Raw genomic sequence first — 27,366 nt, forward strand, 5'->3', positions numbered from 1 at the left:
GGCTGTATACCCAAATCATCTAGATTTAATAATTATTCATGTTTGCCATATTTTCTTAACATGTTTTTTTTTTTTGTGAAAATGTTTAAGTTGGAACATTTTAAATTTAAACCTGGAATATTCTCCAAGAGTACTTGGTTCCTTTTAGTGATTAATTGTATGTAGAGATGAAACCCTGAGTTCTAGCATTGGTCATTGTCACAGAGATGTCACCGTTTCTAGGCACTTTAATGGGACAGATTTTATATTATAATATAATATAATTTATTTATTTATATTTGTATTTTATTATTTTTAAGTTGTTTTTAAAAATTGTTTTACATTTTATTTACTTTTGAAAGACAGAGAGAGACAGAGCGCAAGTGGCAGAGGGACAGAGAGAGACAGAGATACAGAATCTGAAGCAGGCTCCAGTCTCGGAGCTGTCAGCACAGAGCCCGACACAGAGCTCGAACTAACAGACCGTGAGATCATGAGCTGAAGTCAGACGCTTAACTGACTGAGCCACCCAGGTGCCCCTCTAATTATCACACTTTAAAGAAGGACTGGTATTCTTATCAGAAAGTGATCATAATTCCTATATAATCATTGGGGGAAATGAAACATAAGGAATTTGGGCGTCTTGCTCTACCCAGGTGGACAGTAAAGAATTTATAATGCTTTGCCTGGGATTGAGAGAGCAAGAAAGAGGAAAACTGGACTTTAAGAAATCTTGATCCTTTGCTGCCTTCCCAAGCTTACATGCAGAGATGAGTTTACAGGACATGACACTTGGGCAGAGAGAAGCAGGCAATGACATTATAATAAAATTGTACAGGGGTTCCTAGGGGGGGCTCAGCTGGTTAAGTGTCCGACTCTTGGTTTCAGCTCAGGTCATGATCCCATGGTTTTGTGGGCTCAAGCCCCGTATTAGGCTCCTTGCTGGCAGCATGGAGCCTGCTTGGGATTCTCTGTCTCCTTCTCTCTGCCCCTCCCCCACTTGTACTGTCTCTGTCTCAAAATAAATAAATAAACTTAAAAAAAAAAAAAGGATTGTACAACAATTTCCAGAACTGAAGTTATATATGTACTTGTTTTTCAGCACTCTGAAGCAGGCCCTTGAGGTCTTCAAGAAGCGTAAGTGATTCTTTAAACTATGTTTGCTGCCCTTGGCCAGTTCTGTGGGTTTTAATTTGAACAGCCATCAAACTGGGTGGAAAAAAGTTAGAGCAGCTCCCAAGGGGAGAAGTAGCTCTGCAAAGTTGAAATGAGCTGGAGAGCCTACCTTCCACACTCTCACATCATGATGTGATTTGACTTAGTTTGAGGAGGGGTTCTCACACTTGAAATCCAGGCCGAGGCCCTCACAATTTGATCTTCAAAGGCTCCTGTCCAGGTCTTTTTTTATTAATTTATTAAAAATTTTAATTAGTTTATTTATTTTTTGAGAGAGAGAGAGAGCAGGGGAGGGGCAGAGAGAGAGGGAGAGAGAGAATCCCAAGCAGGCTCCGCACTGTCAGTGCAGAGCCCAATGTGGGGCTTGAATTCACGAACTGTGAGATTATGACCTGAGTTGAAAGCAAGAGTCAGACACTTAACTGATTGAGCCACCCAGGTGCTCCTTTTTAAAGTAATTGGTACACATAACATGGGGTTCAGACTGACGGTTCTGAGATCAAGAGTTGCATGTTCTACCAACTGAGCCAGCCAGGCACCCTCCTGTTCAGTTCTAATAGTCCCCAGTCCTGGTAGTCAGAAACTGCCTTTAAGGCTTTCTGTTTTTCAACAGTACTTGCTGCTTTCAAGCTAAGGATTTTAACCTGGTGTCATATGTACGATATGTGCTTAAAGTGTTTCTGTAGCTAGTTGACTGGTTCTAGACGTTTGTAAATGTTAGCTAAACAGATATTCATCTTAACCTTTCCATGGAAGGTGTCTCTTCCCTCTTGAACTCACTAATGAATACATTTCTAAAGGTAGAAATGTTTGTTTCATGTTTTTTATATGCCCTGCAAGGCTAACCATGGGTCCAAGAGAGCTTCTGTGTAGACTGGGATTCCTAAGCCTACGTACTTGCTATTACTTGACTTACTTCCGCCCCCGACAATGGTTTTATTTCCTTCTTATTAAAAAAATATATTTATCTTAAAAACTCAAGTGACACAACTATCAAGAAGATAGTAAATACCTAAACATTGATTTCCTAGTGATAAGCAGTTATTGGTGAATGTGACTCCAGATATTTTTATGAAATTAAACATATGTAAATGGATCAATTCATATAAATAAATAAGATGATACCATGACAGTGGTTCAGAATCTGTGGCTGAAGGCAGAGCATATGTTTTAAAATCATTTTTAAAATGAAAATATCAGTGATTTTGTCACACTAGGAGTTTGGGATATATCTCTCCAGGCTTTTCCTACACATTTACAATTCTCTCTTAAATTGTAGGCACACCCACATAGATGTGAGTTTCTGTATGAGATAATACTATACCTGTCTCCTACAATTTTTTTTCTTAATAATATTATCTAAGCATCTTTCCATTTCAGTTCCTAGAGATCTGCCTCATTCTTTCACATTTGAAAGTTTTGATCTTATAAAAAATGCCAGACCTCCTCCAGAAAGGTTGTATTGATTTCTCTCCTACCAAAAGTGCTATTTTTCCACATATTTGCCAATATGAAGAATTTTCACACTTTAAAAATTTTCCCCAACTGAAAAGTAAAAATTATACATTTCTGGGGGTTAAGGTTTTGCAGTTTTTCCAATAGCTTTAAAGTTGAATACATTTTCAAATGTTTATTAGCTATTTAGCCAATCTCTTAAAAAACACCATGTTCTTTGACCAATTTTTTATACTGGAAAATATATATGTATATATACATTGATTTGTGAAAACTCTTTTAATATAGTGGTTTATTCCTTTACATAAATTGCTAATATTTTTTCAATTTGTCATGTATCTTTGAACCTTGTTCAAGGTTATTTTGACACACACAAGTTTAAATTGTTTTCTTAGGTCAGATCTGTCAGTATTTCTAGACTTAAAGTCATGCTTCAATTTGTTTTCTTAAAACGAGTAAAGTAAGAATTTTTTTTTCTGTTACAAAGGTAAACCATGATCATTGCAAAGATCTTAGAAAATAAGGGAAAACTCACCAATAATCTTTCTGTCTAGAAATAACCATTGATAGCCATAATTTTTGTGTGTGACCTTTCTTACAAATGCTCAGGCTTAGAAAATGTTAGAGATAGAAATGACTATTAGAGTCATCTAATGAGAAATAAGTATTGAATTTGAAATTGTAGTGGGTTTAGTGATGTCTTTCAGCATGTAAGCTCCATGAGCTGGGGCCTTGGCCTGTTACTAGGTTAGTAACAGTTAGTGGTCGGAGGTTAAGGTAAAGATTTGCTAGCCTTCGTCTTGGTGGCCAGGGCAAGGCAGGGCAAATGGAGGGAGTTGATAAACGTTGGTGACCAAGTGAAGTAGGTTAATCTTACCACTTGCTCCGGTATTCCATAAATAAGTTTTGTGTGGTTTTTGTAGATTTCAATCCAGACATACATAGATCTTATTTATTACTTTTTTTTTTTTAATCTTTTTGCAGAGGTAGACAATGTGGCACAATGTCACATTCAGCTTGCCCAGACTCTAAGAGAAGAGGCCAGAAAGATGGAAGAATTCAGGGAAAAGCAAAAGCTACAACGGAAAAAGGTTGGATTTGCATATATGTTAAGATGTTGCTTTTCCCATGGCAGAAAACTCCAGGCTTGTTTTTTTCCCCAAACTCCTTGGCTCACACCTGCCTTCATGCAGCCATGCTCCTCTTTTAAACTATGAGATTATTTATTGGGAAACCATGTGGAGACCCAACTAGATGGTTCTGTCTCTGTGCCCATTTGCACCCAGGCCAGCTCTCTCCGAATTCTTGTAGGATTTATGGGTCTGGCTGTCTTCTTCTTCTTTTCATATCTGCTGCCACTATTCAGACTATGACTGGCAAGGGGAAACCCTTTGTCTTCGGTAGAGTCTAGGGCATGTAACCTGGTGAGCTCCCAGACCACACTCCTCCTCCTTGACAAGTCAGTAAGAGAAGGGTAGGGTGTAGAGAAGACCCACATTCTCCCAGAGACCATGTGGTTCAACCTGTTTTACAAATTGGGAAACTGAGGGGAAAAGCCAAGTCCTTTTTGTCTTCAAAGCAGATGTGCATAGGCTGTTTTTCATTGATGGGATTTACTCTGTTCAACTACATGGAAGGAGATGGGAGTAACAAATGTTAATAAAACTGGCAAATGTCTGAGAAGTTAGAAGGATCAAGAAAAGAAGTCCAGATTTATAGTAGTAAAGTGTTCTTCAGAAGAGACCAGCCACCATTCTGACTCCCTTCTGTTTTGTTGCTAAATGACTTATACATTCAAGTTGGTCTGACAGCCAATGAGAGCTCTTCTAGAATATCTCCTTTTTTACATCTGGTCTACAAGTTTGGAACCACAGCTTCACATGGGGGGCCAGCTTTTCTCTATTTGGTGCCCAAAGATTTCCACCCAGGTATCCCCAGACAGACTTGCATGAACTTTTTGGAAATCCATTCTCATCCTGGCCCTTGACCATCTGAAGGTTATTGTCTATAGTGTGTGTATCCAATAAAGCTCCAACTGTTAAGGCTGAGTCTACCCATATGCCAATCTTAGCACCTCTGACTATGGTTCTAAGCCAGAGTCTAATTCCAGCTTCCTTGGTGACGTTTGGCATTTGGAGTGGATGGCGGACTTAAGATCCTGCCTGCCTTACATCTATGCCTCTTTGTAGGAAGAAAGGGTGGAGACTAATATTTAAGGAATACAAGATCAGTGGTTTCACACACACTCACAATTCATGTATCAGGTTTGAGAGATGCATCTGGCCTCAATAATTTTTTAGAGCAGAAATAATATGTATATTATACCCACCCATTAGATAATCAACCTGTTTAGGCCTGACATTGCCAGCACTGCCCACCTACCTAGAGAAATAACAATTTTTCAGAGGCAAAATACACAAGAGTCTATATGCATGTGATTTCTAGTAAGAGGAGCATAAGGTCATTTCCTCATGTTTCCAAGTGCCTTTGGTAGCCTTGGTCATTTCAGGGAGAGTTTTGTTCATTTTGCAAGGCTTCTGAAACTTCCCCTCCTAACAAGTTACAAAGACCAAGTTCTCATAGCTGGAAGACTGTGTTCTGTATTCTGTAATACAGGAGGCTGTGCTTAGTTCGTTGCCATGTGCTCTCTACAGCAGCGAAAAGCCTTCTGAACTTTCGTGAAGAAGTCTAAAGTTCATTAGTAAGTAAATTTCTAGTTACTCATGTCACAGTGAATTCTGGGTTGTACCACTTCTGTTTTTAGATACCTTTTTTTTTTTTAAATCAAACTTTGGGAGAAAATGTGTCAATGCTAGCTTCTCAGTTTCACTGCATGTTTTGGGCTTCCACTTTCTGGAAATTGTGCCATTTCCACTTGTCAAGGAAAACCATTGGTTCCTTTTCGCAAACTGGGGAAGGGGAAGGGCAGGTAACATAGCTCAGAAGTTAGTGGTGGACTACTCACTTGGACAGCTAGATTTCCAAAGGTGGTGAACAATACAGACATGGTCGTTCTTCCCTCACAGAGCATAGAGCATGGTCAGAGAATGATGTGACATAGTCATTATGATAAAGCGTGATAAACCTTAAATAGTAGGGGAGATGAAGGTGCCACCTCACATGGGGCAGGGGCTCCTGGGGGGAGACCCTGAAACGACAAGCATCAGCATGAGTGACGGCACAGGTGAGGCTGATGAGAGACAGACTGTCGTCTCTGGGGGCTGGCAAGGTTGGGGGAAGAGCCACTTTCAGGAGGCTTGGCATTTTAGGGTACTGAGGTTGCTTCCCTAGCCCAGAGTGTGCCAGGCTGACGGGGCAGCACACGCTCAGTCACTCTCCTCTGGTGCCCACATTCTGTTCTACCTGTTCTACCCTCTCTGCTGATACTGAGCTGAGCACAGCAGAATGGTGCTCTGCCTGTGTAGCGAGCAATCTCCAAAGAAAGGAATGTCCTTGGTTACACGGAGTGACGCTTACAGCTTTAACAGTGTGAATGCAGACAGACCACTAAGCAGCTATTTCAATCATTTACTGCAGGGCCATCGGAGTCATTTATATACCTTTTCTTCCTTTCCCCTTGCCTTTTGCTTCTCCCCACCTACAGCAGAGGGTGATACTTCTTGTACTACTTTGTGTTATCAGTAATGAGACAATTAGATTTCCACTGGGTTTGGCCTTACAAGACCTGCCAAGAGTAGGCCATTCTATAAGTGAATACAGACTTGAGGAGACTTGAATCAAAGTGGGGTAACAGAGTTGGACTTGGTGTCACTGAATGGCCTTGAGCAATATCACCTCGTGGGCCCCAGGGATCACACCTGTCAGGTTAGAGCCAGACTACCTCTCTCTAGGGTCCTGTTCACATACAGATGCCAGGGATCCTTGAAGGCAGAGAGGAAGATGAAGGGATAAGCTCTGGCTAATGGAACTTTGTAGCCGCCTGAGAGGTGCTGGAAGCAGGTGTTATGTACAAGTTGGACATAAGGAAGCCTGGCTGGGGCTGTAAACTATGAAATAGTGGTAGCTCCCAAACTGGAAGAAAGGCAATGTATATTTTTGGACTGGAAAGGACCACAGAATAGACCAACATTGCTGACTGATCTGCTCCATGGAGCCTGAGGAAATCAGGGACCATTAATACATAAACCCAGCTCCTCCTCCCGGCAGAGGAATGGAGGTGCTCATGTGAACCGCACAGCTTCCTGTCTGTGATGACAAGGGCCTTCCTAGGAGTCTCTGCATGTGGGGCCCATGTCTGTTCTCTGTGTCTACAGTATCTTCACTGTTAGCAGATGCATGGCCACATCTTAGTCCTCAATTTCAGCTGGGCTGGAAGATGGCTGTTCAGTTCTTGGAAGGCCCCTTGGGGATCCCCAACAGAATTTCATGTATTCCACAAAGCTTATATTTGAAGTGAGACCATCCCAGACATTCCATCCAGATATCTTGAAAATCCATCCAACCATGTTTGTGTTCGTAACAGACAAAAATTTAATCTCCACAAGAAGTTTAGAAACCACACTTGAACATCATTTTCAGTATTATTATTTTGCATGGTATCATTTTGCACAAGAGCAATGCCATAGCTCATTTTGAATCATTGCACCTCTTGGTCTTTTGTATACCCATTTGGTTGTATAGAGCTATCCTAAGAATAATGGTGGGTTAGGGTAATGATTAGGAACAAGGGCACAGGAGTCAGGCTGTGCCCAAATCCCAACTCTACTACTTGCTTGGGTAAATTAATCCACCTCAGTTTACTATTAAGAAAATGGGGATAAGAGTACTCACAGTGGTTGTGATGTATGAAAACTGATTAGCACATAATAATGCTTGATAAATGGCAACTACTATTAGGTCTGAGACATATTAGCACCATTATTTTTAGTAATGAAAGGGTTAATATCACAGCCACAACAAAGACACTGCTCCCATGTGAACTCAACAGAGCAGTTTACCTTTCCTGGATTAGCTGGGATAAAGGGGAAAATACCTTTTTTAGGCTGTCCTACAAACATTTCTTCTCTGCATACTGCCTGGGCTTCTTGCTGGTTTAGGGTGTGTTATTGATGGCTACTGGAGGAGTGAATATTTATGAGTCCCTAATTTTATTGGGCTGACATAGACTTACAGAATAAGTAAATATGAGTGGCGCCTTAACAAAAGTTTTAAAATTCTTTTTGAAACCTAAGTTTCTTGATTCCAAGTTTACTGAAGAGACAGATCCAAGGATGACCAATGATTCTCAATGGTCGCTGCCCAAGTTCAAGGACGGGCCTTGTCGTTAAGCAGCCAGAAGACCTTGGACAGCTTGTTTAGCCTCTCTGCTACAGTTTCCTTGTTTGTAAAAAGGGGATAATAAATAGCACATCTACCTTCTGGGTGTGTGAGGACTAAGTGAGATAATCCACGTTGAACACCTAGTCCTCAAGATAAGCTGGCAGTAACAGTAACTTGTTTTTATTAATAGTGCTTGTCCTCTCTTCACAGACAGAGCTTATAATGGATGCTGCCCATAAACAAAGGAACTTACAGTTCAAGAAAACTATGGATGTGAGTCTCAGTTTATTGCCTTCTTTTTGCCATGGTGACATTTTCTGAAATCCTGTGGTGTATATGAGCATATTCCTGAAAATAATACTTAAATAATAATATGGATCGGTGCAGTGGCTTGGGAAAACAACCTTGAGAAGTTTGACTTTCCTTCTTTTTAAGGCCTTGGAAAGACTAAGGATGGAACAAGAGAGACGAAACAGAATGATGGTGACTTTCTGATAACATGGGAAAGTCTACAAGTCAATTTAAATATTTCAGGTCAAGACACAAAAGCGTCTATACCACATGCCATTTACCTTGTTGGATGTGAGCTTTTCCCCCTGTGACTATTTTGAATCTTGGTTTCTTACCTATTTTACTGAGTGAGCCCTTCCTGTTTCAAGATCTGAAAACTGTAAAAGCCTTCCTTAAGTAATCTATTAAAAAAAACAACACAACAACACTAAACAAGACAGAGCTAAGACAAATTACAGGGCCCTCCCTCTAGCTTTCCTGAATCTGTTCACTCTGGACACAGTGACCTCTGTTACTGAAACATCCATGATTCCATATTTGTACAGAAGTATCATCATGATGTTCTATGGCTGTGACATGGTGTCTGGTAACCCAGTTACAAAAGAAAATGTCACCAATGTCGATGGCACATGCAGTCTGCTTTGCGTCATTTTTTTTTTTTCTGTGATGCACGGCACATCCAAAGCAACTGTGAAATAGGGAATGATGTTAGTGTAATTACAGAAATAACATCGGTCCATACATGGATGTTCCCACACCTTCTATGTTTTGAGTAATCTGGGGCGAGGCTTCTCACAATTCAACAGAAAGCCCTAGTGAAATACAAGTTTCTTAACTATCTCTTCTGCCTGCCTGCAGAGCCATGCTAGTGTTATAAGTTTTGCTTCGACTATCAAAAATTTTTTTATTAAAAATTTTTTTTAATGTTTTATTTATTTCTGAGAAGGAGAGAGAGAGACAGCGTGAGCAGGGGAGGGTCAGAGAGAGAGGGAGACACAGAATCTGAAGCAGGCTCCAGGCTCTGAGCTGGCTGTCAGCACAGAGCCTGACGCGGAGCTTGAATCCACGAACCGCGAGATCATGACCTGAGCCGAAGTTGGATGCTTAACTGACTGAGACACCCAGGTGCCCCTATGAAAAATTATTTAGAAAACTCAAGAAAAGGGAAGACTATTGTATTAATTCATTTTTCTCTTGCTGTGTCCTTTTTTTCCTCCTGATGTTCCAAAGTTTCCTCTTCTATAGTTTCCTTTGCTTAGAGGACTTAGCCATATTCAGGATGGTCTACTAGTGACAAATACTTTTAGTTTTTCTTCATCTGAGAATGTCTTGATTTCCCTTTCAGTGTCAAAGGCTGTTTTTACTGGTTATAGGTTTTTCCTTACAGGAAAAAGTGAAGTGTCATTTATGTTTTAAGATGTTTTCTTTCTTTCTTTTTAAATTTTTCTGTTTTTGCTTGTTTTTTTAGTTTTCAGAAGTTCACCTTTGTATCCTATCATAGATTTCTTTGGGTTTATTTTGTTTGGGGTTTGATCAGTTTCTTGAATCTGTAGTTTTATATCCTTTGTCAGATTTGGGAAGTTTTCAGCTGTTATGTCTTCAAGTACTTTTTCAGCTCACCCTCCTTTCCTTGGATTGCAAGGACATGAATGTGTGAGATCTTTTGTTATGGTCCCAAAGGTCCATGAGGCTTTATGCATTTATTTTGAAGTTCAGTTTTCTTGAGAGAGGGAGAGAGAGAATGAGCCGGATGGGGCAGAGAGAGAGGGCAAGAGAGAATATCAAGCAGGCTCCATGTTGACAGCCCATGCAGGGCTCGATCTCCGGAATCGTGAGATCATGACCTGAGCTGAAAGCAAGAGTTGGACACTTAACCCACTGATCCACCTGCGTGTCCCATTTATGCATTTTTTCAGACTATTTTTCTCTCTGTTGTTCAGATTAGGTAATTTCTATTGCTCTATCTTCCACTTCACTGATTCTTTCTTCTATCTTTTCCATTCTGAAGCCCATCCATTGAGTTTTTTAATCTCCATTAGTGTATTTATTTAGTTCTGTAATTTCCATTTGGTTCTTCTTTATAACTTTTATGTATTTGCTGGGTTTTTCTATTTCTTTGCCAAGATCATCTATTTTTTCATTTAAGTGTGTTTATAATTGCTTATTGAATTTTTATGATGGCTCCTTTAAAATCTTTGTCAGATAATTTTAACAATCTCTGAAATCTTGATGTTGGCATCTATTGGAGACCTTTAAATTTTTTTTTATGATTTTATTTATAAAATCACAAAAGAGAGAGAGAGAGAGAGAGGCAGTGTGAGCAGGGGAGGGTCAGAGAGAGAATCTGAAGCAGGTTCCAGGCTCTGAGCTAGCTGTCAGCACAGAGCCCGACGCAAGGCTTGAACCCATGAACCGTGAGATCATGACCTGAGCTGAAGTCGTACGCTTAGCCGACTGAGCCACCCAGGTGCCCCTGAGGGCCCTTTTTTTCTCCATTCAGTTTCAGATCTTCCTGGTTCTTGGTATGATTAGTGATAGTAATTTGGTTTTGGACATTTTAGGTATTATGTTACATGACTCTAGATCTTATTTAAACATTCTGTTTTAGCTGGATGACTCTGACACCTCTAGCAGGTGACAGTGAAGTCCCTTGACTCATTACTCCTATATAGGGGTACTAATCCAGGTTTCCCCTGTTGGCTTCCACTGAAAGCACAGGGTCAGTGTGGCCGTGTTACTACGGGGAAGTAGTTAAAGTTCTGACCCTCCACTAGACCTTCTCTTGACACCAGCCCAGCAGGCAGGGGACACCTGTGACTGCCAGGCAGGGGCGGCAGGACTCCAGGCTGCTGACATGGTTTCCACGGCATTATGTGTAGGGCTGTTACCTACCAGTAGGAATGGAGGTTCCAGTTCCCTATTTGTCCTTCTCTGACACCATGTTGGCAGGGAAGTGGGGCATCTCATTATAGCTTGGTGAGAGTGGAAGTCTAGACTCCCATTTGTCCTCTGCTGGATGTGTGGTGGGTGGGGGAGGCTTCAGTTTTTTTAGGTGGTGCTTGGCTGCAGTAGAATGGTTATTTGCTAAAAGTTTCTCTCCTGGTAGCCTGTCCCTTTTCTGGTCTTATGACTAGAGCGGGCAGGTTTTTGTTGGGACTTCTTGTTTTTACTCATTGCCATTTTGGTTGCCTGCTTCTTTGGCACTCAGTCTGTGACATATGAGGCAAAAAGAAAACCGAGAGAACTTACTGGTAGGTCACCCTTCTCAGACCAGGGTTGCCAGCCAGTCTGCCTTCTCTCCACCTTTCAGAGTCTTATGTTTGTTTTATACAGAATGTCCAGGGTTTGTAATTGTTCTTATGTGGAGGAATAGGGAAAATTACATCTTTCCATCTTCTCAGAAGCTTGTATGTATAACCTTTAAAAAAATATTTTGTGATATGTTTTTAGAGCCATAAGGTGATCATATCCCCTCAATCTTATACTAAGAATCTAAGACTCTATGTTTACGAAATCATCCTAAAAACGAAAAGTAAAGGCATGAACTTATTCACTCCTAAAGTCAGGAAAATTATAAATTATTCAATGACTAAAAAATGGAGAAAGAGGGGCACCTGGGTGGCTCTGTCAGTTAAGCATCCAACTTTGACTCAGGTCATGATCTCATGGTTTGTGGGTTTGGGCCCCGTGTCGGGCTCTGGGCTGACAGCTAGCTCAGAGCCTGGAACCTGCTTCAGATTCTGTGTCTCCCTCTCTCTTTGACCCTCCCCTGCTCATGCTGTCTCTCTCTGTCTGTCAGAAGTAAATAAAACATTAAAAAAGTGGAGAAAGATTAGTTATGTGACCTTTATGAATATGTAGCAACAGAGAAAACATATTTAATATGGCATATTAAAAAATAAAGCAGGGTAGAGGAAGATTGATGACTGACAACATTAATATTTAAGACTACTTTAGAGCAAAAGGAAAAATATCTTATACATGGTTTCGAGAGAGATAACAAATGGGGAAAAATATTTGTATATATTTGAAAAATATAGCTGATAGCTGGATAGTGGTCCTGATATAGACTGAGCTCTTAAAAACCAATGGAAAAAGGGGTGACTGGGTGGCTCAGTTGGTTGAGCATCCAACTTCTCCCCAGGTCATGCTCTCGTGGTTCATGGGTTCAAGCCCTGCATCTGGCTCTGTGCTGACAGCTCAGAGCCTGGAGCCTGCTTCAGATTCTGTGTCTCCCTCTCTCTCTGCCCCTCCCCAACTCGTGCTCTGTCTCTCTCTCTCAAAAATAAAATAAGCATTAAAAAACTGAACAAAAATCCACTGAAAATAAAGAATGCTGCAATAGAAAAGCGGGTAAAAGACATGAAGTAGAAAGGACATACCACCTTAGTGGTCATGAAATAAATACAAATAAAACAATTTCATTTATTTTCTGACATTTTCTCCTGTGATATATAAAAACTCAGGCATACTGTCCAAGGTTGGTGTTGGTAAGAGTGAGGAAATTTATTCCCTATACTACTGGCGGGAGTATCAGTTGGTATGGTCATTTTTTTTTTTAATGTTTTTATTTATTTCTGAAAGAGAGAGACAGCATGAGCAGGGGAGGGTCAGAGAGAGAGGGAGACACAGAATCTGAAGCAGGCTCCAGGCTCTGAGCTGAGCACAGAGCCCGTTGCAGGGCTCGAACCCACAAACGTGAGATCGTGACCTGAGCCGAAGTCAGACGCTTAACTGACTGAGCACCCAGGTGGCCCTGGTGTGGTCATTTTGGAAGGAAGTTGGACATATACATATTCTTTTACCAAACAATTACACTTCTAGGAATTTGACCCATATAGATAAATTCATACTACCCAAAACAAAATCAGAATATTTTTATGTTTTAAAAAATGGGAAACGAGATAAGTATTCACCGATAGAGAGTTAAAGTTATAGCATGTGTGTGTGTGTGTGTGTGTGTGTTTGTGTGTGTGTATTTACAATCACTGAAATGTTCAGCTATAAGGATCATGCTTGATATAGAGAAATGTCTATTATATATTGTTACAAAAGAAATTGTTTCATGAATATCTTATGTGCTTACAATTTTGAAAAATTATGAAACTTGTATGTGTGTGTAGCATATATAGAGAATGGTATGGTTTTTTACTGGAAGGTTAACTTTAGCTGAGTTACAGAGGATGCCGAGAAATGCAAGAACGCACATGAAATATTTGATGAGCACAAACCATCTCTGCAAAGGAGTCTTCATTCTTAGGCAGTTTTGGGGGCATCAGCATTATTATTTATTAGCTGACTCACAGCTTTCCTTTGTTTGAACAAGTTAAGTCTTCACTTCAGTAGTTGAAACAGGAAACTATTTGATTTGCTAACTATATAGTTTGAGAACTGTTTTCATACTAATAGTAGTAATGATAGCATAGGATAGACCAGGGTCTACTTTTTAAAAAAATTTTTTTAATGTTTTTAAAATTTATTTGTGAGAGAGAAGAGAGACAGTGTGAGCAGGCGAGGGTCAGAGAGAGAGGGAAACACAGAATCTGAAGCAGGCTCCAGGCTCTGAGCTGTCAGCACAGAGCCCGACGTGGGGCTTGAACCCATGGACTGTGAGATCATGACCTGAGCTGAAGTTGGACACTTAACCGACTGAGCCACCCAGGTGCCCCCGGGGTCTACTTTTCAATTAGTTAAAACAGGGGCGCCTAGGAGACTCGGTTAAGTGCCTGATCTTTGGTTTCGGCTCAGGTCATGATCTTATAGTTCATTAGTTCAAGCCCACATCGGGCTCTGTGCTGCTGGTGTGGAGCCTGCTTCTCATTCTCTCTCTCTCTCTCTCTCTCTCTCTCTTTCTCTCTCTCTCTCTCTCTTTTCCCCACCTCCCATGCATGCTCTCTCTCTCAAAATAAACTTAAAATATAAAAATAAAAAAGTAAACTAGCTAAAACAGATTTCTTTAAATCAAAAAGGAGCATGGCTATTCTTGAGTGACAGAGTTGATGGGATCCATGCCCTTGTCACCTGCTACAGTGGATACATTAGAATGTCGAAGCATAATTATAATTACTATGTCAAGTGATTGCATCTAAGTTCTGAGAGTTATGTTACATAAACGGTAGATTACACATATTTCTTCAAAATTGTTTTCTAATGTGTATTCATTTTTGAGAGAGAGAGAGAGAGAGAGAACCCAGAACATGAGTGGGGAAGGGGCAATGAGAGAGGGAGACACAGAATCCAAAGCAGGCTTCAGGCTCTGAGCTGTCAGCACAGAGCCTGACGTAGGGCTCGAACCCATGGACCACAAGATCATCACCTGAGCCAAAGTCGGCCGCTTAAGGTGCGGAGCCACCCAGGCGCCCCTAGATTATACACCTTATAGTTACATACATATTTTGATTTTGTGTATTTCAAATCCCATCTTTTGTTCCAGTCAGTTTTTAAACGGGTTTTTACTTCGTGTTTGCCGAATTGGAGTTATTACTTCCTTGATCGGGTTGCCACCACATGCGTAGTTTGGAAAAGGGCTAGAGAGCCCTTCCACACATAGATAAGCAAGAGCCTTTGCTGCTGGGGTGCCCACCATCTAGCAGTGATCACGGCGCTAACCAGATCGCCCTGTCCTTTGCTGGACTCAGTGGCCTGGGGCTGCTGCTTTGCTGACTCACATTCTTCTTACCTGTTTTGCTCCTCTTTTGATGCATAACAACAAAGGCAAAGAAGACCTATGTGCTGAAATGCCGAGACAAAGATGAAGCAGAACAGGCTGTCCATCGGAGCGCCAACACAGTGAACCCAAAGCAGCAGGAAAAGGTACCTGTGCGAGCCGACAGCCTGAAAAATCTGAGCGTTGTATATTTGAACCTAAAGCCAATTACTAATGTTAATGAAAAAGACCTGCATCCTGAGTCCCTGGCAATATCTTGCTTTGGGCTGTCAGGATCCTCTGACCCCAAATGTCCCTTGTCACAGTTTTGGGGTTCGAAAGGAGCTGGAGAAGCACGGCCATGGGGAAGGGAGTGGGGTGATAGGAAGTAGGGGAGAGGATTTTGGTTTTTTCATCTTTCTACGAAACTGAAGTATTCTTTGTAGGCAGGCCACCTCCTGCTTGGTTGCATTGTCCATGCCATGGAATCTGCTGAAGATTGTCCGCAACCAGAGAGCAGGGGTGTGTCTTTAGGAAACCGTAGGGCAAGATGCTTGATGGCCTTTTCCAATGGTAACATTAGAGGGCAAGTTGAATGATTTGCTGAGAGAAACACAGGTAAGATGAGGATTACACGGATCTCTTCACAGCCATTGCTTTCAAGTCTGTTTTGCCTGGGGGAGCTCCACCCAGCACTCTTCATCTCTCTCGTTCTTTGTGTGTCCTCACAGCTTTTCGTGAAACTGGCAACTTCGAAGACTGCAGTCGAAGACTCAGGTGAGGGGGCTGCTCCCAGGGATGGGGGAAACTTGTGGGGAGGGGGCTGACATTATACTGAATCTGTCTGGAAAGGTATTTTTATATATCATATAAGAATGATGGACAGACAGCGGGATTAACAAAATATCAGGAGGGAAGAAGGGAGGAAGGGAGGACAGGGAGGGAGATAAGGTATATTAGGACATGGGAAAGTGAGCCATTAGGTTCTGGTCACTGTCTGCTTAGGTCTTGGGCCTTGTAATTGAATGGGGGGGTGGGGGTGGGGCAGTGGTCATGTGACAGCTGCTTTGTAATCAGATGCTCACTCTGATTTATTAGGAACATCTGTCTAAAAAACCCATTTCAGCCCTGATAAGTCTTATCTACTATGAAGGAAACAGCCATGTTTCGAGGCCTTGTCATGGATGAAGTCTGGGATCCAAGCCAGGTGTTTGCAGAGCCTTCTAATCCCAGAGTACCCTGCAGGAGACAAGGCTCTCATGACCATGGTTACTTAAGAAATCTCTAAATCCAAAGCCAAAGTAACTTGATAGTTCTCTGTACCTCTCACTGAATAATTTTCCTGAAAATGGAAATGGGTGGAAACTATTGAGGTTGAATTAGCCAAAGAGAACCCTGGCTGAAGTTCCTGTCAACATTCTTTCTCCTTCCTTGAAGCATTTCCTTTTTTTTTTCTTCCCCTTTGACCCATTTCTTGCTAATTGACTTGGTTTAATGTCTAAAAAGAAAGTGTTTATTTTACAAAGATGTTATGAGAGGGAGAGATGGATATGGCCTCCCATTGTTCAGAGCTCCGTGGGGTCTTGTGAGCTAAGTGTGACTCTGGCGAGTGCCGTCTGCCATCTGGGGTGAGCTGGGCAGTAGTTCTGCGCGGCGCGCACCTGCCTGATTTCTGAATCCAGGCCCTTGCCCTCCACTGCAGACAAGGCGTACATGATGCACATCAACCTTCTGGACAAAGTCCGCGAAGACTGGCAGAGCGAGCACATCAAGGCCTGCGAGGTACCGGCTGCTTGGGAGGGGATGGGTCTTCCTCTGAGAAATTGGGTAGCCCACTTTGCCAGAGATGCACCACCTTATTACAGGGCCCCAGTTCTCAGAGAAATGCTTCAGGCCAAATTTAAAAATCAGAAATGTAAGTGTAAGATGGAAGGTACCGGAATGTTTTCCTCCAAATCTCGTTTTTCTGCCCATCCCAGTCCTGACCAATGTGTCCGACTCTGTTCAAGGACTTCCTCTAATGTTTAGTTACTGAAAACATGAAATAGCTGAATCAGTTCATGGCTGATTAAGTGATTATTTTTCAAGAGCCTTGCCTGAACTTGCTATCCAGTGAGAAGAATGCAAGGTGATAGACAGAAAGTGAACTAGAAGTTTTCACTCAGGCACCTGGGTGGCTCAGTTGGTTGAGCGGCTGACTTCGGCTCAGGTCATGACCTCTAGGTTCGAGAGTTCCAGCCCTGCATTGGGCTTTCTGTTGTCAGCGCAGAGCCCACTTCGGATCCTCTGTCCCCTCTCCTTGCCCCTCCCCTGCTGGCACTCTCAAAAATAAATAAACATTAAAAAAGGGAAGTTTTTACTCTCCTTACACCTTTGATTTCACCATTACCTCCTCACTCCATTTTTAGCACGTGACCTTACCTACAATTTCCCAGAGACAATAAAGACATAACTTAGAAACTTCCTCAAGTTTCTTTCAGCCTGTCTATAGTTTTTCTTACCAGTGGTCCTCAAAGTGAAGTCCCAGGACCTGTAGCATCAGCATCATCTGGGAATTTGATAGAGATGCAAATTCTCAGACCAGCTGCTGAAGTAGGTGCAGTCCTGTGTTTATAAGTCCTCTGGTCCAAATTCAAGCCTGAGAACTGATGATCTACACTCCCCTCCCCTCCTTTTCTCCTGTTAATTGAAAAGGGGCTGCTCCCACCTTATCAAGATCCTGTCCTGCCACCTGGGCTCAAGAGCCCATCATCCAGCTGTCTTTGCTTTATGCCCGTGCAAAACTCCCTTCACTGTGAACTTCCTATATAGTCATTTGTACTACTCAGCTCATTCTTGGTGTTAGAACCTACTGGCTGTTGCTTCTCTCTGCTACCCTCTCCTCTTTTCACAGCCAGGCTTCTTGAAGGAGTTGTCTTCACATCCTCATTGCCTCTGCCTGTCCCAGCCTGCTGCGTCTGGGGTCTGTCGCCCCCGCCGCTGCCTGCTGAGGAACCAGAGATCTCCATGGTGTGAGGTCCAGCAGGCCTCTGCAGCTCCTGATCTTATTTGGCCTGTTTCTACTATCTAACACTGGAGGCCACTATCCCCTTCCTAAAACACTCTTTTCTGCTTTACATTTTTAATTCCACGCTCATGGGAAAGCCTAGAATAAGTCCCTCTTTTTAAGGTTTAAAAACATACAAAGCAATATCAGATACATTTTTACAGACACATAAATATTATAAAAGCCTGCATGGGAATGATAAAATTTAGGAGAATGGTTATCCATGGGGAAGGAGAAAGGGGATCGAGACTGGAGAAAGCATATAAGGTGCTTAAACAGAATCTAGGGCAAATATGGCCAAACTTGTGGACCAAGCAAGGTGGTCAGTATGTGGGTATTCGTTATATTGCTCTCTATGATTCTGTGTATGCAAAGTATTCTATAATAAAAATAATGTGAAATCTACTATTTATATGCTACATAAAAAGAAAATATAAGAAACACTACATATACTAATATACTAAGTATGCTAAATACTAAATATATTAAATACTAAACACTAAATAAATACTAAAACATATGCTACATATAAATACTAAAAGGTTTGCAGGTAAAATAATGTATTTACTTCAAAATACTCTAGGGAGTAGATAAGTTGGTAGGGATATCATAAAACAGAATCGGTTGTGAGTTGACAAATGTTTAATCTGCTGATGGGTACATGCACTTTCATTATACCATTTTCTCTATTCTTGTCTATGTTTGAAGATTTACATTATAAAAAGTTTTAAAATGTAATGGTGTTATATTCAACCTTTAAAAAATACATTAATATGTAACATCCGCTGTTGAATAGCATCCACTTTATAGAATAATAGCTTGATTTTCCAAAAATTGATACTTGCTTATGTACAAGAAGCTATCGTTCAGGCAGTGTCTTTTTTAAAAAACTTTTTTTATAAAAGAAAACTTCTAACATAAACGGAGATGGAAGTGCAGGTTCCCCCACGCTCTCCTGAACTTCCGTGATTACATCCATCCTGCCAATTGAATTCAGTCATAGGGGAATCTGACTGTGAGGCTCTGGCAAGCTGCCCACAGGGAGATACCCAACAGGCAGTTGGAAAGGTTAGCTGGAGTTCAGGTTAGAACCTTGGCATCTGGGCTCATCAGTACCTTCAGAACTATATCCAATCCTGTTTGTGTTAATACTATATTAGAATACTCTTTGCATTCTTTGCCTGTGGTAAGAGTTTATGAGTTTCCTTGGTAGCAGGGGGAATATCTTAAATGGGACAATAGGCTTACAGATAATGAGGGTTGAAATTGTTTCTTAAGTCATAGCCAGTCTAGACAAATATCACCTTTCTCTGTATATGTACAGACATGTGTTATGTTTCCGCAGATGTTTGAAGCTCAAGAATGTGAACGAATTAAATTCTTTCGGAATGCATTGTGGTTACACGTGAATCAGCTGTCACAACAATGTGTCACAAGCGATGACGTAAGTCAGAAACATCCACAGAGGATTCATTAGAGTGGAAGGAACCATAGGCATTTATTAGTCCACCCTCCTCATTTGAGGCCCAGAGAGGTACAGTGACTTGCCCAAGCCTACACAGTGAGTTGATAGAAAGATCCAAATAAACACCTAACTGCCTGACTCCTGATCTGCTTTGCTACCATGACTTTCTCTTTAAGGATTTCAGAGTTAGGGCAGGAGAGCAGAGAAGGGAGACCCAATCTAGTTTAATTTATGGAAGACAGAGATGTCATACAGAGGGTCACTCTGGGACATCACCAAGCACTAGGAGACTGACCCATATGCCCAGGCTAATGGTCATGCCAGGGCTCAAGATTTACTTCAGCAGCATTCCCAGAGCCAATATCCGGGTTTAACTTGTGCACAGGAATCCTCATGGGGTTCTTAGACCTCAGAGGGTAGAATCAAATTATCACAACCTTCTTTGCTAAGAAATAGCCACCCTCACTTGGATGGGACGTTCACTTTAGTAGAAAAATTAAACACTTAGAACACCTATGGAATTGACCAGAGGAGCTTTTTTCCAAGTTAATTCATTTTTGCATTTGTTTGTGGCTTTGGTATTGGTCTCTATTTTCTTTGTCCCATCAGTACTAAAAACAAATCTTTCTGCAAAGGTTTTTATGCAGCCACAGAGACACATTTCTTGTCATCTTTAAAACAATTTTAATAGCAGATATGCATCAGAGAAATCCCTTTATATAGGGAGTCTGAGACTTGGGAATGTCTCTTTTTCTTTTCAAAGCAAAATTTGGAAGAGTCAGCCATTCATCAAACCTGTTTTAATAATCTGTGCCACAATTATTCACAGACATACCTGTATGCACGATTTATTTTCTTTTTGTCAGATGTATGAAGAAGTCCGTAAGAGCTTAGAGGTATGCAGCATTGAGAAGGACATTGAGTACTTTGTGAACCAGCAAAAAACTGGCCAGACTCCACCAGGTGAATGGAGTGGTGGGGCTGGGCATTTTTTAAAGCAATTCTGCTAGCCTTTTGTGCACATGTCATTGAGAATGGAAGACACTAGCATCTTAATATTTTGTTTCTTGATTCCCCTAGCACCCATTGTGTATGAGAATTTCTACTCCCCCCAGAAGAATACAACCCCACAGGGAAAGTCTCCAGGGCCCAGCTTACCAAGGTAATAACCACCTACCTTTCACATGAAGAAAAATACTTAAAATTTTTTAAATGTTTATTTATTTTTGAGAGAGAGGGAAACAGAATGTGAGCAGGGAAGGGGCAGAGAGAGAGGGAGCCATGGAGTTCGAAGCAGGCTCCAGGCTCTGAGCTGTCAACACAGAGCCCAATGTGGGCTCAAACTCATGAACTGTGAGATCATGACCTGAGCTGAAGCTGGACAGTTAACTGACTGAGCCACCCAGGCACCCTGAAGAAAATACTTTTAATAAATGTTGTTATCATTAGTGTTCTAAGAGGTATTGGAATATATCTACCACTGCATTTGCTTAAGTAAGGTTGCTAGATTTGGAGAAGTAACATTTTTAGGACAAATGTTAAGTGGATTTTACCAGTCATAGTTTAAGTAGGACTCTATCATGTTTGAGTGTGATTATTATGACTCACACATGAATCCTATACTTTTTGTATAGCATGTGGAAAGCAGGACTCTGGCCCCCCGTGAGTCAACTGACCTACCTGTTTTGGTAGGACCCAAGAGTAAAGAATGGTTTTTATAAGTGGCTGAAAAAACAAAGGATACTATTTTATGACATATGAAAATGATAGGAAGTTCGGGTGTCAGTGTTCATATAAAGTTTTATAAGAACCTGGTCACGCTCATCTGTTTACATTTTTTCTGTGGCTACTTTGGCATTAGAGTTAGCAGAGTTGTGACAGAGCTGCCCGACTGGCCAGCAGAGCCTACATTGTTTACTGTCTGACCCTTTGCAGAAAGAGTGTGTCCCCCCCCCACCCCCTGCCAAAGAATCCCTAGAGAAGAGAAGCTTCTATTTCACACACAGTCACCTTGAAATCTAAGCTGTTGAATTTCCATTCCAGTTTTTAAAAAGAGAAGGGAGTATTTGAGGGAGAATTGCATGGTCATCATCAATATTTAAGAACGCCAGGTACCTTTCAGAACAGGTCATGTGAATGAGCTCATTTCATCCTCCCAGTGAGGCGGGAGCTGCTTGGCTTTTTCATCTTATGTGTGAAGATGTTGAGGTACCAGGAGATCAAGAAACCACACACTCACAGCAAAGACTTTCCTCCTGCCTGTTTGGGTTGCAGGGATGGGGCTCTGTGCTTCCTGACTGCTGTGTGTCCTGCTCAACAGCATAATAGTATGTCAGCAGCCTAGACTCTGGTAGGTCAGTGTTGCAGGCTTTTGCTTCATCTGAATTTCTCTTGACTCTTCAGAAGAGAAACTAGATCTGGTTCAGGTGCAATATGATTGTGGTGTGAAGACAAAAATTAGAAAACTAACAAGAACTTATCTGAAAGTCTTTGGTTTTCATTTCCTACAGGAGAGGACCTCTCCCAGTTCCTAAAAATTTACCAGGTATGATGTCAAGAAAGATCTTTCAAAATGCTAATGTCAGGTTCTCTTTAAGGTCAAATAGCTAGAATGATGAAATAAAGGGAAAGGGGAATAAATAGAAATAAATTCTCAAGAGAATGAGCCTGTAACAGGATCTTAATGTAATACTGTTTGTCACAGAGTGGACTTTGGTAATTAATGGTTTACTTTATAGCTTATCAAAGAGAATTCAGTTCCTGGAGTACCAAAAGAAACTTATTATAAGGCAGTCTGACCTAAGAGATTATTTCAACTTGAACCATCAGAGCAGAAAAGTATAGTTTCCTTTGGATTACACAGAAACATAACTGATAGAAGTTATGTCTAGAAACATGTAACCTAATAGTATATATCTGTATACTGACCATAACTGGGTCTATCATCACGCTGGTCTCTTTTTAAATCAGAATTCCTATGATACCTCTAGGACAACCACACATTTTAGCATTTCTTGTTGTTGTTGTTAATTTTATTCCTTGGATAATTATAAGATCCTTGAGGGTAGGTACTTGGTTTTCTCCTGTATCACCCATAGCACCTAACACAGTCCTGAGCACATAGTAGGTGCTCAACAAATATCCATATTTTGAGTAAAAGAAAGGTCTACTTATCTATGTTCAAGGGAAGAGGGAACTTATGCTGCATGTAGCGGCCTAATAAAACTTCAGTGACTGAAAAGAAATTTAGGGGCTGAAATTATACTATTTTGTAAAAATATAAGGAGTTAAGTTTTATTTTATTTTAAATGTTTATTTATTTTAGAGGATGAGAGAGAGTATGTGAGTGGGGGAGGTACAGAGAGAGAAGGGAACAGATGATCTGAAGCAGGCTCTGAGCTGAGAGTAGAGCCCGATGAACTGGGAGATCATGACCTGAGCAGAAGTTGGATGCTTAACTGACTGAGCCACCTTGGCATCCCTAAGTTATGTTATTTTTATAAAACAGTTACCACCTGATAATGTGGGACTGATTTTTGCCTATGTCTTAGCTTGAAATCTAGGTTAAGCCTTGAAGATGGCTTTACTCTAAGTGTTGTTATCTGCACATGGATGAAAAAGGGCAATGAAATCATGATGATTTCCAGAATGTATGCATGAATCTTCCGTGTGTAGTCATGACTTTCGTTTGTAGGTTTGCAGGTATGTTTCTTTTTACAAAAGGGCAGTCACTAGAATCTTAAAGTGCAAGGTCTTGATTTGAAAAGGACTAAGAATCTTACCACTAAGCAGTATTAGCTTAATGTTGCTCTGTTCTGCCCTTGCAGATGACCCTGATTATTCTTTGGTTGATAACTACAGTCTGATCTATCAGTAACATCAGTGGTAAGAACCTTTAATTTTCATGTAATTTGCAAGTTGCATTTAGAGTATTGATTGTGTGTTTTTTTTTTAAACAAATAGTTTATTGTCAAGTTGGTTTCCATAGAACACCCAGTGCTCATCCCCACAGGTGCCCCCCTCCATGCCCATCTCCCCCCTCCCTCCCACACCCATCAGTCCTCAGTTTATTCTCAGCATTCAAGAGTCTCTCATGTTGAAGCTTTACGACACCACTGCAGGCAGCAAGGCCTTGCCTCAGGCTGACCCCCAGTGTGGTCCTGCTGGATGGCCTCTCTGGGTCCCGTAATGGCCGGGGGCTTGGAGCCCATGCCATACCTACTTGAATGAGGAGATTTTCCCTTCATCAATTATGAATGATTGATGCTCACTTAAGGCAATGCTCACACAACTCACATGATCCTCACTGTTTGAGTAATTTAGCCTCTAGTGTACTCCCCCATCCCCCAAAGGGGAAAAGTCAAGGCAAACACTGTCACACTCCCCTATCACACAGAGGGCATTAGAGGGGTCATCCGGTATCAGATCATGACTGCTCCAAGCTAGCAAACCACAGGGATTCCTAGAGCAAAAGTATGAGGTCAGCCATCGCTGCCGAGATGGTGCTTGTCTTTGCCTCTCAGGCACTTGTAACGTGTCCTGAGCCCATCTTCACCTTCACTAATGTGAGTGAATGCCTCCGAGTCCAAAACAGCAATACTAAATGGAACTCTGTGAAGTATAAATGTTTTAATCCAAACGGGTGTGTCTGGGGACATGACAATATACAGATAGATGAGCAAAGAAGCAGCTTGAGAGGATATATTCCCAGGCAAGTAGTAGTTCTTTTTTTTGTTTACTTAGTTTTCCAGTTTGTCTGCAGTGAAACTTCATTACTTCTTTAGTAAAAGACTGTTTCCAAGAGTTGATCCTCTTGCACATTCCTGATCTTAGTATGTTCCCAGGGGTGACAGGAGTCCAGGGGATTCAGGAACTGTGCCTGCCTCTCTCCCACCCTTCCTGGTTTGCTGTTACTGCAATTTAGAAAACAAAACAAGTTTTGTTTTTTAATGTTTATTTATTTTTGAGAGAGAGAGAGAGAAAGAGAGAGAGAGAGAGAGAGATAATGATGATGAGGGAGGGGCAGAGAGGGAGAAAGAATCCCAAGCAGAGTCATGCTGACAGCGCAGAGCCTGATGTGGGGCTGAAACTCACAAGCCACGAGACCATGACCTGAGCCAAAGTTGGATGCTAGACTGATTGAGCCATCCAGCTGCCCCCAAAACAGGTCTGAATAATGCTCCATGGTGGTTTCCTTCAGTGCTCTATAACACTGAAAGGTTCTTCAAGTGAGCACATCAAATACTGGTTATCTTCAGTCTTCCAGACACAAGTGTCTGTGACTAGTAGGCCATTACCTAGATGGGACAGAGCCATATTGTTTTGATCAGATAGAAATGATCAGCTAGTATGTGCTTATATTGAAACATACGTCCTTAAATTGCTTAATAAATGTGTTTAATATCTAAGCAACTTTGCTGTGAAAGCTAATGGAAATGGAAGACCTAAAATACCTCAGCCTCTAACTATACATAACTTTCTGACCTGCACACAAATTGGAGTCTCTACAACTGGCCATCACTTCTTCATGTCATAAGGCTCCCTTTTTCTCATGAAAAGAGGCATGGCCCATAGTAGAGGTAGAAAGGGACATGGGGAAACAGGGACTTGGGACTCCGAGGTGAAATCTGCCCTCAGGAACAGGACCATGGAGATGATGGCTGCAAGTAGGCCATTGGTAGCTAGGAGAGTTTGGTTTTTTCTAACTGCTTCCTTTCCTACGCTCACCTATTTGCATCAAGCACACATTCTAGTTGCTTAATAGTAACCTTTGACCCAGCAACTCTAGTTCCTCTGAGTTCAAGAACCTGTTGCTCAGGTGCAAGATGCTAGTGCCCACACGTGAGCTCTGTCACTTCATGGGGTTCATTAACATGTGCAAGCTCAACCAACAGGGCTCAACATACACAGGTATCATTGATGGAGTTGAGAATTTTACGGAAGGAAGCCTATCTTAGTTAATAACCTAGATAATGTATCATGATATTAAAAATAGCTTGAGCCTTTGGAAATGAAATAGGAACATGTGGGAATTTAAATAGAAAGGTGTAGGAATTTGTGGTTTGCTTAGCATTGTTGATGTAGCTGCTATGCTTGTTTTTAATTCTAACATGTTTAGGGAAAGACATTATAACTTTTGAGTATCAAAAACTATAAATACGTGTATTATTTACCATAAAGCAATGCTGTTATCACAATTCATTTTTTTCACTTGTAATACTTATTCCTCACTATGTGTTTTCTTTGGCCAAAGCATACTTATTCTCATTGAAGAATATGGCAAGGGGAGGAGTGAGGAGCTGATGTGATGGTTCATTCAAATGAAATTTCTTTGTTATTTTCTTTCAGAAAACAAACCTTTTCTGGGCTGATGCTTCTACAGCGTGGGAGGAGGCACTCCGAACAGTAGAATCCTTAGCCAAACTGTGTCATTCGTGAAACTTCCAAGTGAAACCTTGCTATAATTTTTTTTGGTATTTTAAATTTATTGTAGACATTTAGATCAACTTAGGTTAGTAAAGTTCTGAAATTCTTAAAAGAAGTTTACAAATTGTCCCAGACCGAAGAATTATTCTTTCCCAGGCGGTTACTAACGTTGAGAGTGAATTGTGTTATCTACATGGAGCCCTGACTCTTGCTATGGGGGGGACAGCGGTGGCCGTGGAGGGGTCTGAGCCATGAACCTGGAGGGGCTTAGTTGGCCGTGGGGACAGCGTGGCTGTGGAATGTTCACAGCGGAACACACCCTTGGTGGCGCACCATTTTAAATCACCTTCCTTTTTGGCTGGAGGACTTGGAGGCCATCTGATTATACTTTCTCATTTTACAGATGAGGAAATAGGGCCCAGAAGTGTGAAATCAATTTCCTTAATGATTAGGGACAGAATCCAAACTGGAGTGCAAGCTCACCTCACATCGCCATTCTTACTGATCCTTCAAGAGGCCATTGGTGCTCGTGTTAAAATTTCAGACGCCAAATGTTTTTCTGCCGGCGTCTTTTCAGTTGGGAAAATAACCAGGGTTTAAATGTCAGATTTATTTTTATAGGACTCCCTATGTGTCCTGAACTTCAGAGTACTCTATTTAATTTAATCTAAGAAGCCACCGATTATAAAGCATGGTCATTATTTTACATACAACTGGGACAGTTAGGTAAGGGAGTTGACATTCTGAGTAGGGGCAGAATTACTCATAAAGGAGTGAAAATTGTGACAGTTAGTGGTTAAGCCCATTTGAATTTGATTTCCTAAACTGTGTGTGTGTGGGGGGAGTACATCCTACAATCAGTACAATAGGGTATATGGACTTCAATTCCTAAAGAGAGTTCTAGAGCTCCAAAGCCAGTCCTCAGTCCTGGGTCTTCACAGAGACTCTTTCCCTTGCTAGACTCTGGAACTTTTTAAAGTGTCAGTCTTACCCTTTCACAGGTATTTGAGTCTTTCTTTTTATTACCCACAAACAGCAAGGAGACAATGTCCCTTTTGTATAATATCCATACACCATGAGAAAATGGTACATTTTAGTTAATGACAAACTAAACTAGCACTGGTGCTTATTCAGTATGTGGTTGGCCTTGTAACACATATTTTCTTCTCCTGCCCTGTGTAGTCGCTTTCTCAGAACTATGTACAAATTGAAACAAGACTATTGTTTCAATAGTCACATTTCAATGATTATTGAAAAATAATCATTTTCCCAACCTTTAAGGTGTTACTGAAAGTGGTGGCTTCTCCTCATGACAGGAAGCTTGCATCAGTTGGATATCCTTTTGAGAAACTGAAGTTTGCAAAGGGCCATTGACTTCCCCAAATTGAGCAGGCTCAGGACATTTTCCTTCAAACTTAGAACATTCTATTTTTAGGTATTTTATTTATTGTTTGCAATTCCTCAGGGATTTCACTTTTCTCTCTTTTGGTTGGTGCAATCGCTGTCAACGTGTTTTATGAATTGAAATTATTTTTATTTTATTGCTCTTTCAGTTTGATATGAAGTAAAATAAAAGTTCTTGGTGATTTAGGATTTATTTTG

General features: G+C 41.2%; 1 protein-coding gene across 1 annotated transcript in view; it reads left to right on the forward strand.

The window, feature by feature from the left end:
* PSTPIP2 (proline-serine-threonine phosphatase interacting protein 2) overlaps positions 1 to 23,223 on the forward strand; it is a 71,284-nt gene extending 48,061 nt beyond the window's left edge. Inside the window, exons 4-14 of the mRNA XM_077777661.1 lie at positions 1,082 to 1,116; positions 3,595 to 3,701; positions 8,101 to 8,163; positions 14,896 to 14,994; positions 15,559 to 15,604; positions 16,530 to 16,609; positions 19,219 to 19,317; positions 20,205 to 20,301; positions 20,419 to 20,500; positions 21,849 to 21,883; positions 23,166 to 23,223. Coding sequence (XP_077633787.1) covers positions 1,082 to 1,116; positions 3,595 to 3,701; positions 8,101 to 8,163; positions 14,896 to 14,994; positions 15,559 to 15,604; positions 16,530 to 16,609; positions 19,219 to 19,317; positions 20,205 to 20,301; positions 20,419 to 20,500; positions 21,849 to 21,883; positions 23,166 to 23,215 — 793 coding nt within the window. The 3' untranslated portion in view covers positions 23,216 to 23,223. The remainder of the gene's footprint in view (positions 1 to 1,081; positions 1,117 to 3,594; positions 3,702 to 8,100; positions 8,164 to 14,895; positions 14,995 to 15,558; positions 15,605 to 16,529; positions 16,610 to 19,218; positions 19,318 to 20,204; positions 20,302 to 20,418; positions 20,501 to 21,848; positions 21,884 to 23,165) is intronic.
* The last annotated feature ends 4,143 nt before the right edge of the window (positions 23,224 to 27,366 follow it).

The sequence above is a fragment of the Crocuta crocuta genome, unplaced genomic scaffold (genome assembly GCF_008692635.1).
Source record: "Crocuta crocuta isolate KB4526 unplaced genomic scaffold, BGI_CrCroc_1.0 scaffold36, whole genome shotgun sequence".
NCBI lineage: Eukaryota > Metazoa > Chordata > Mammalia > Carnivora > Hyaenidae > Crocuta > Crocuta crocuta.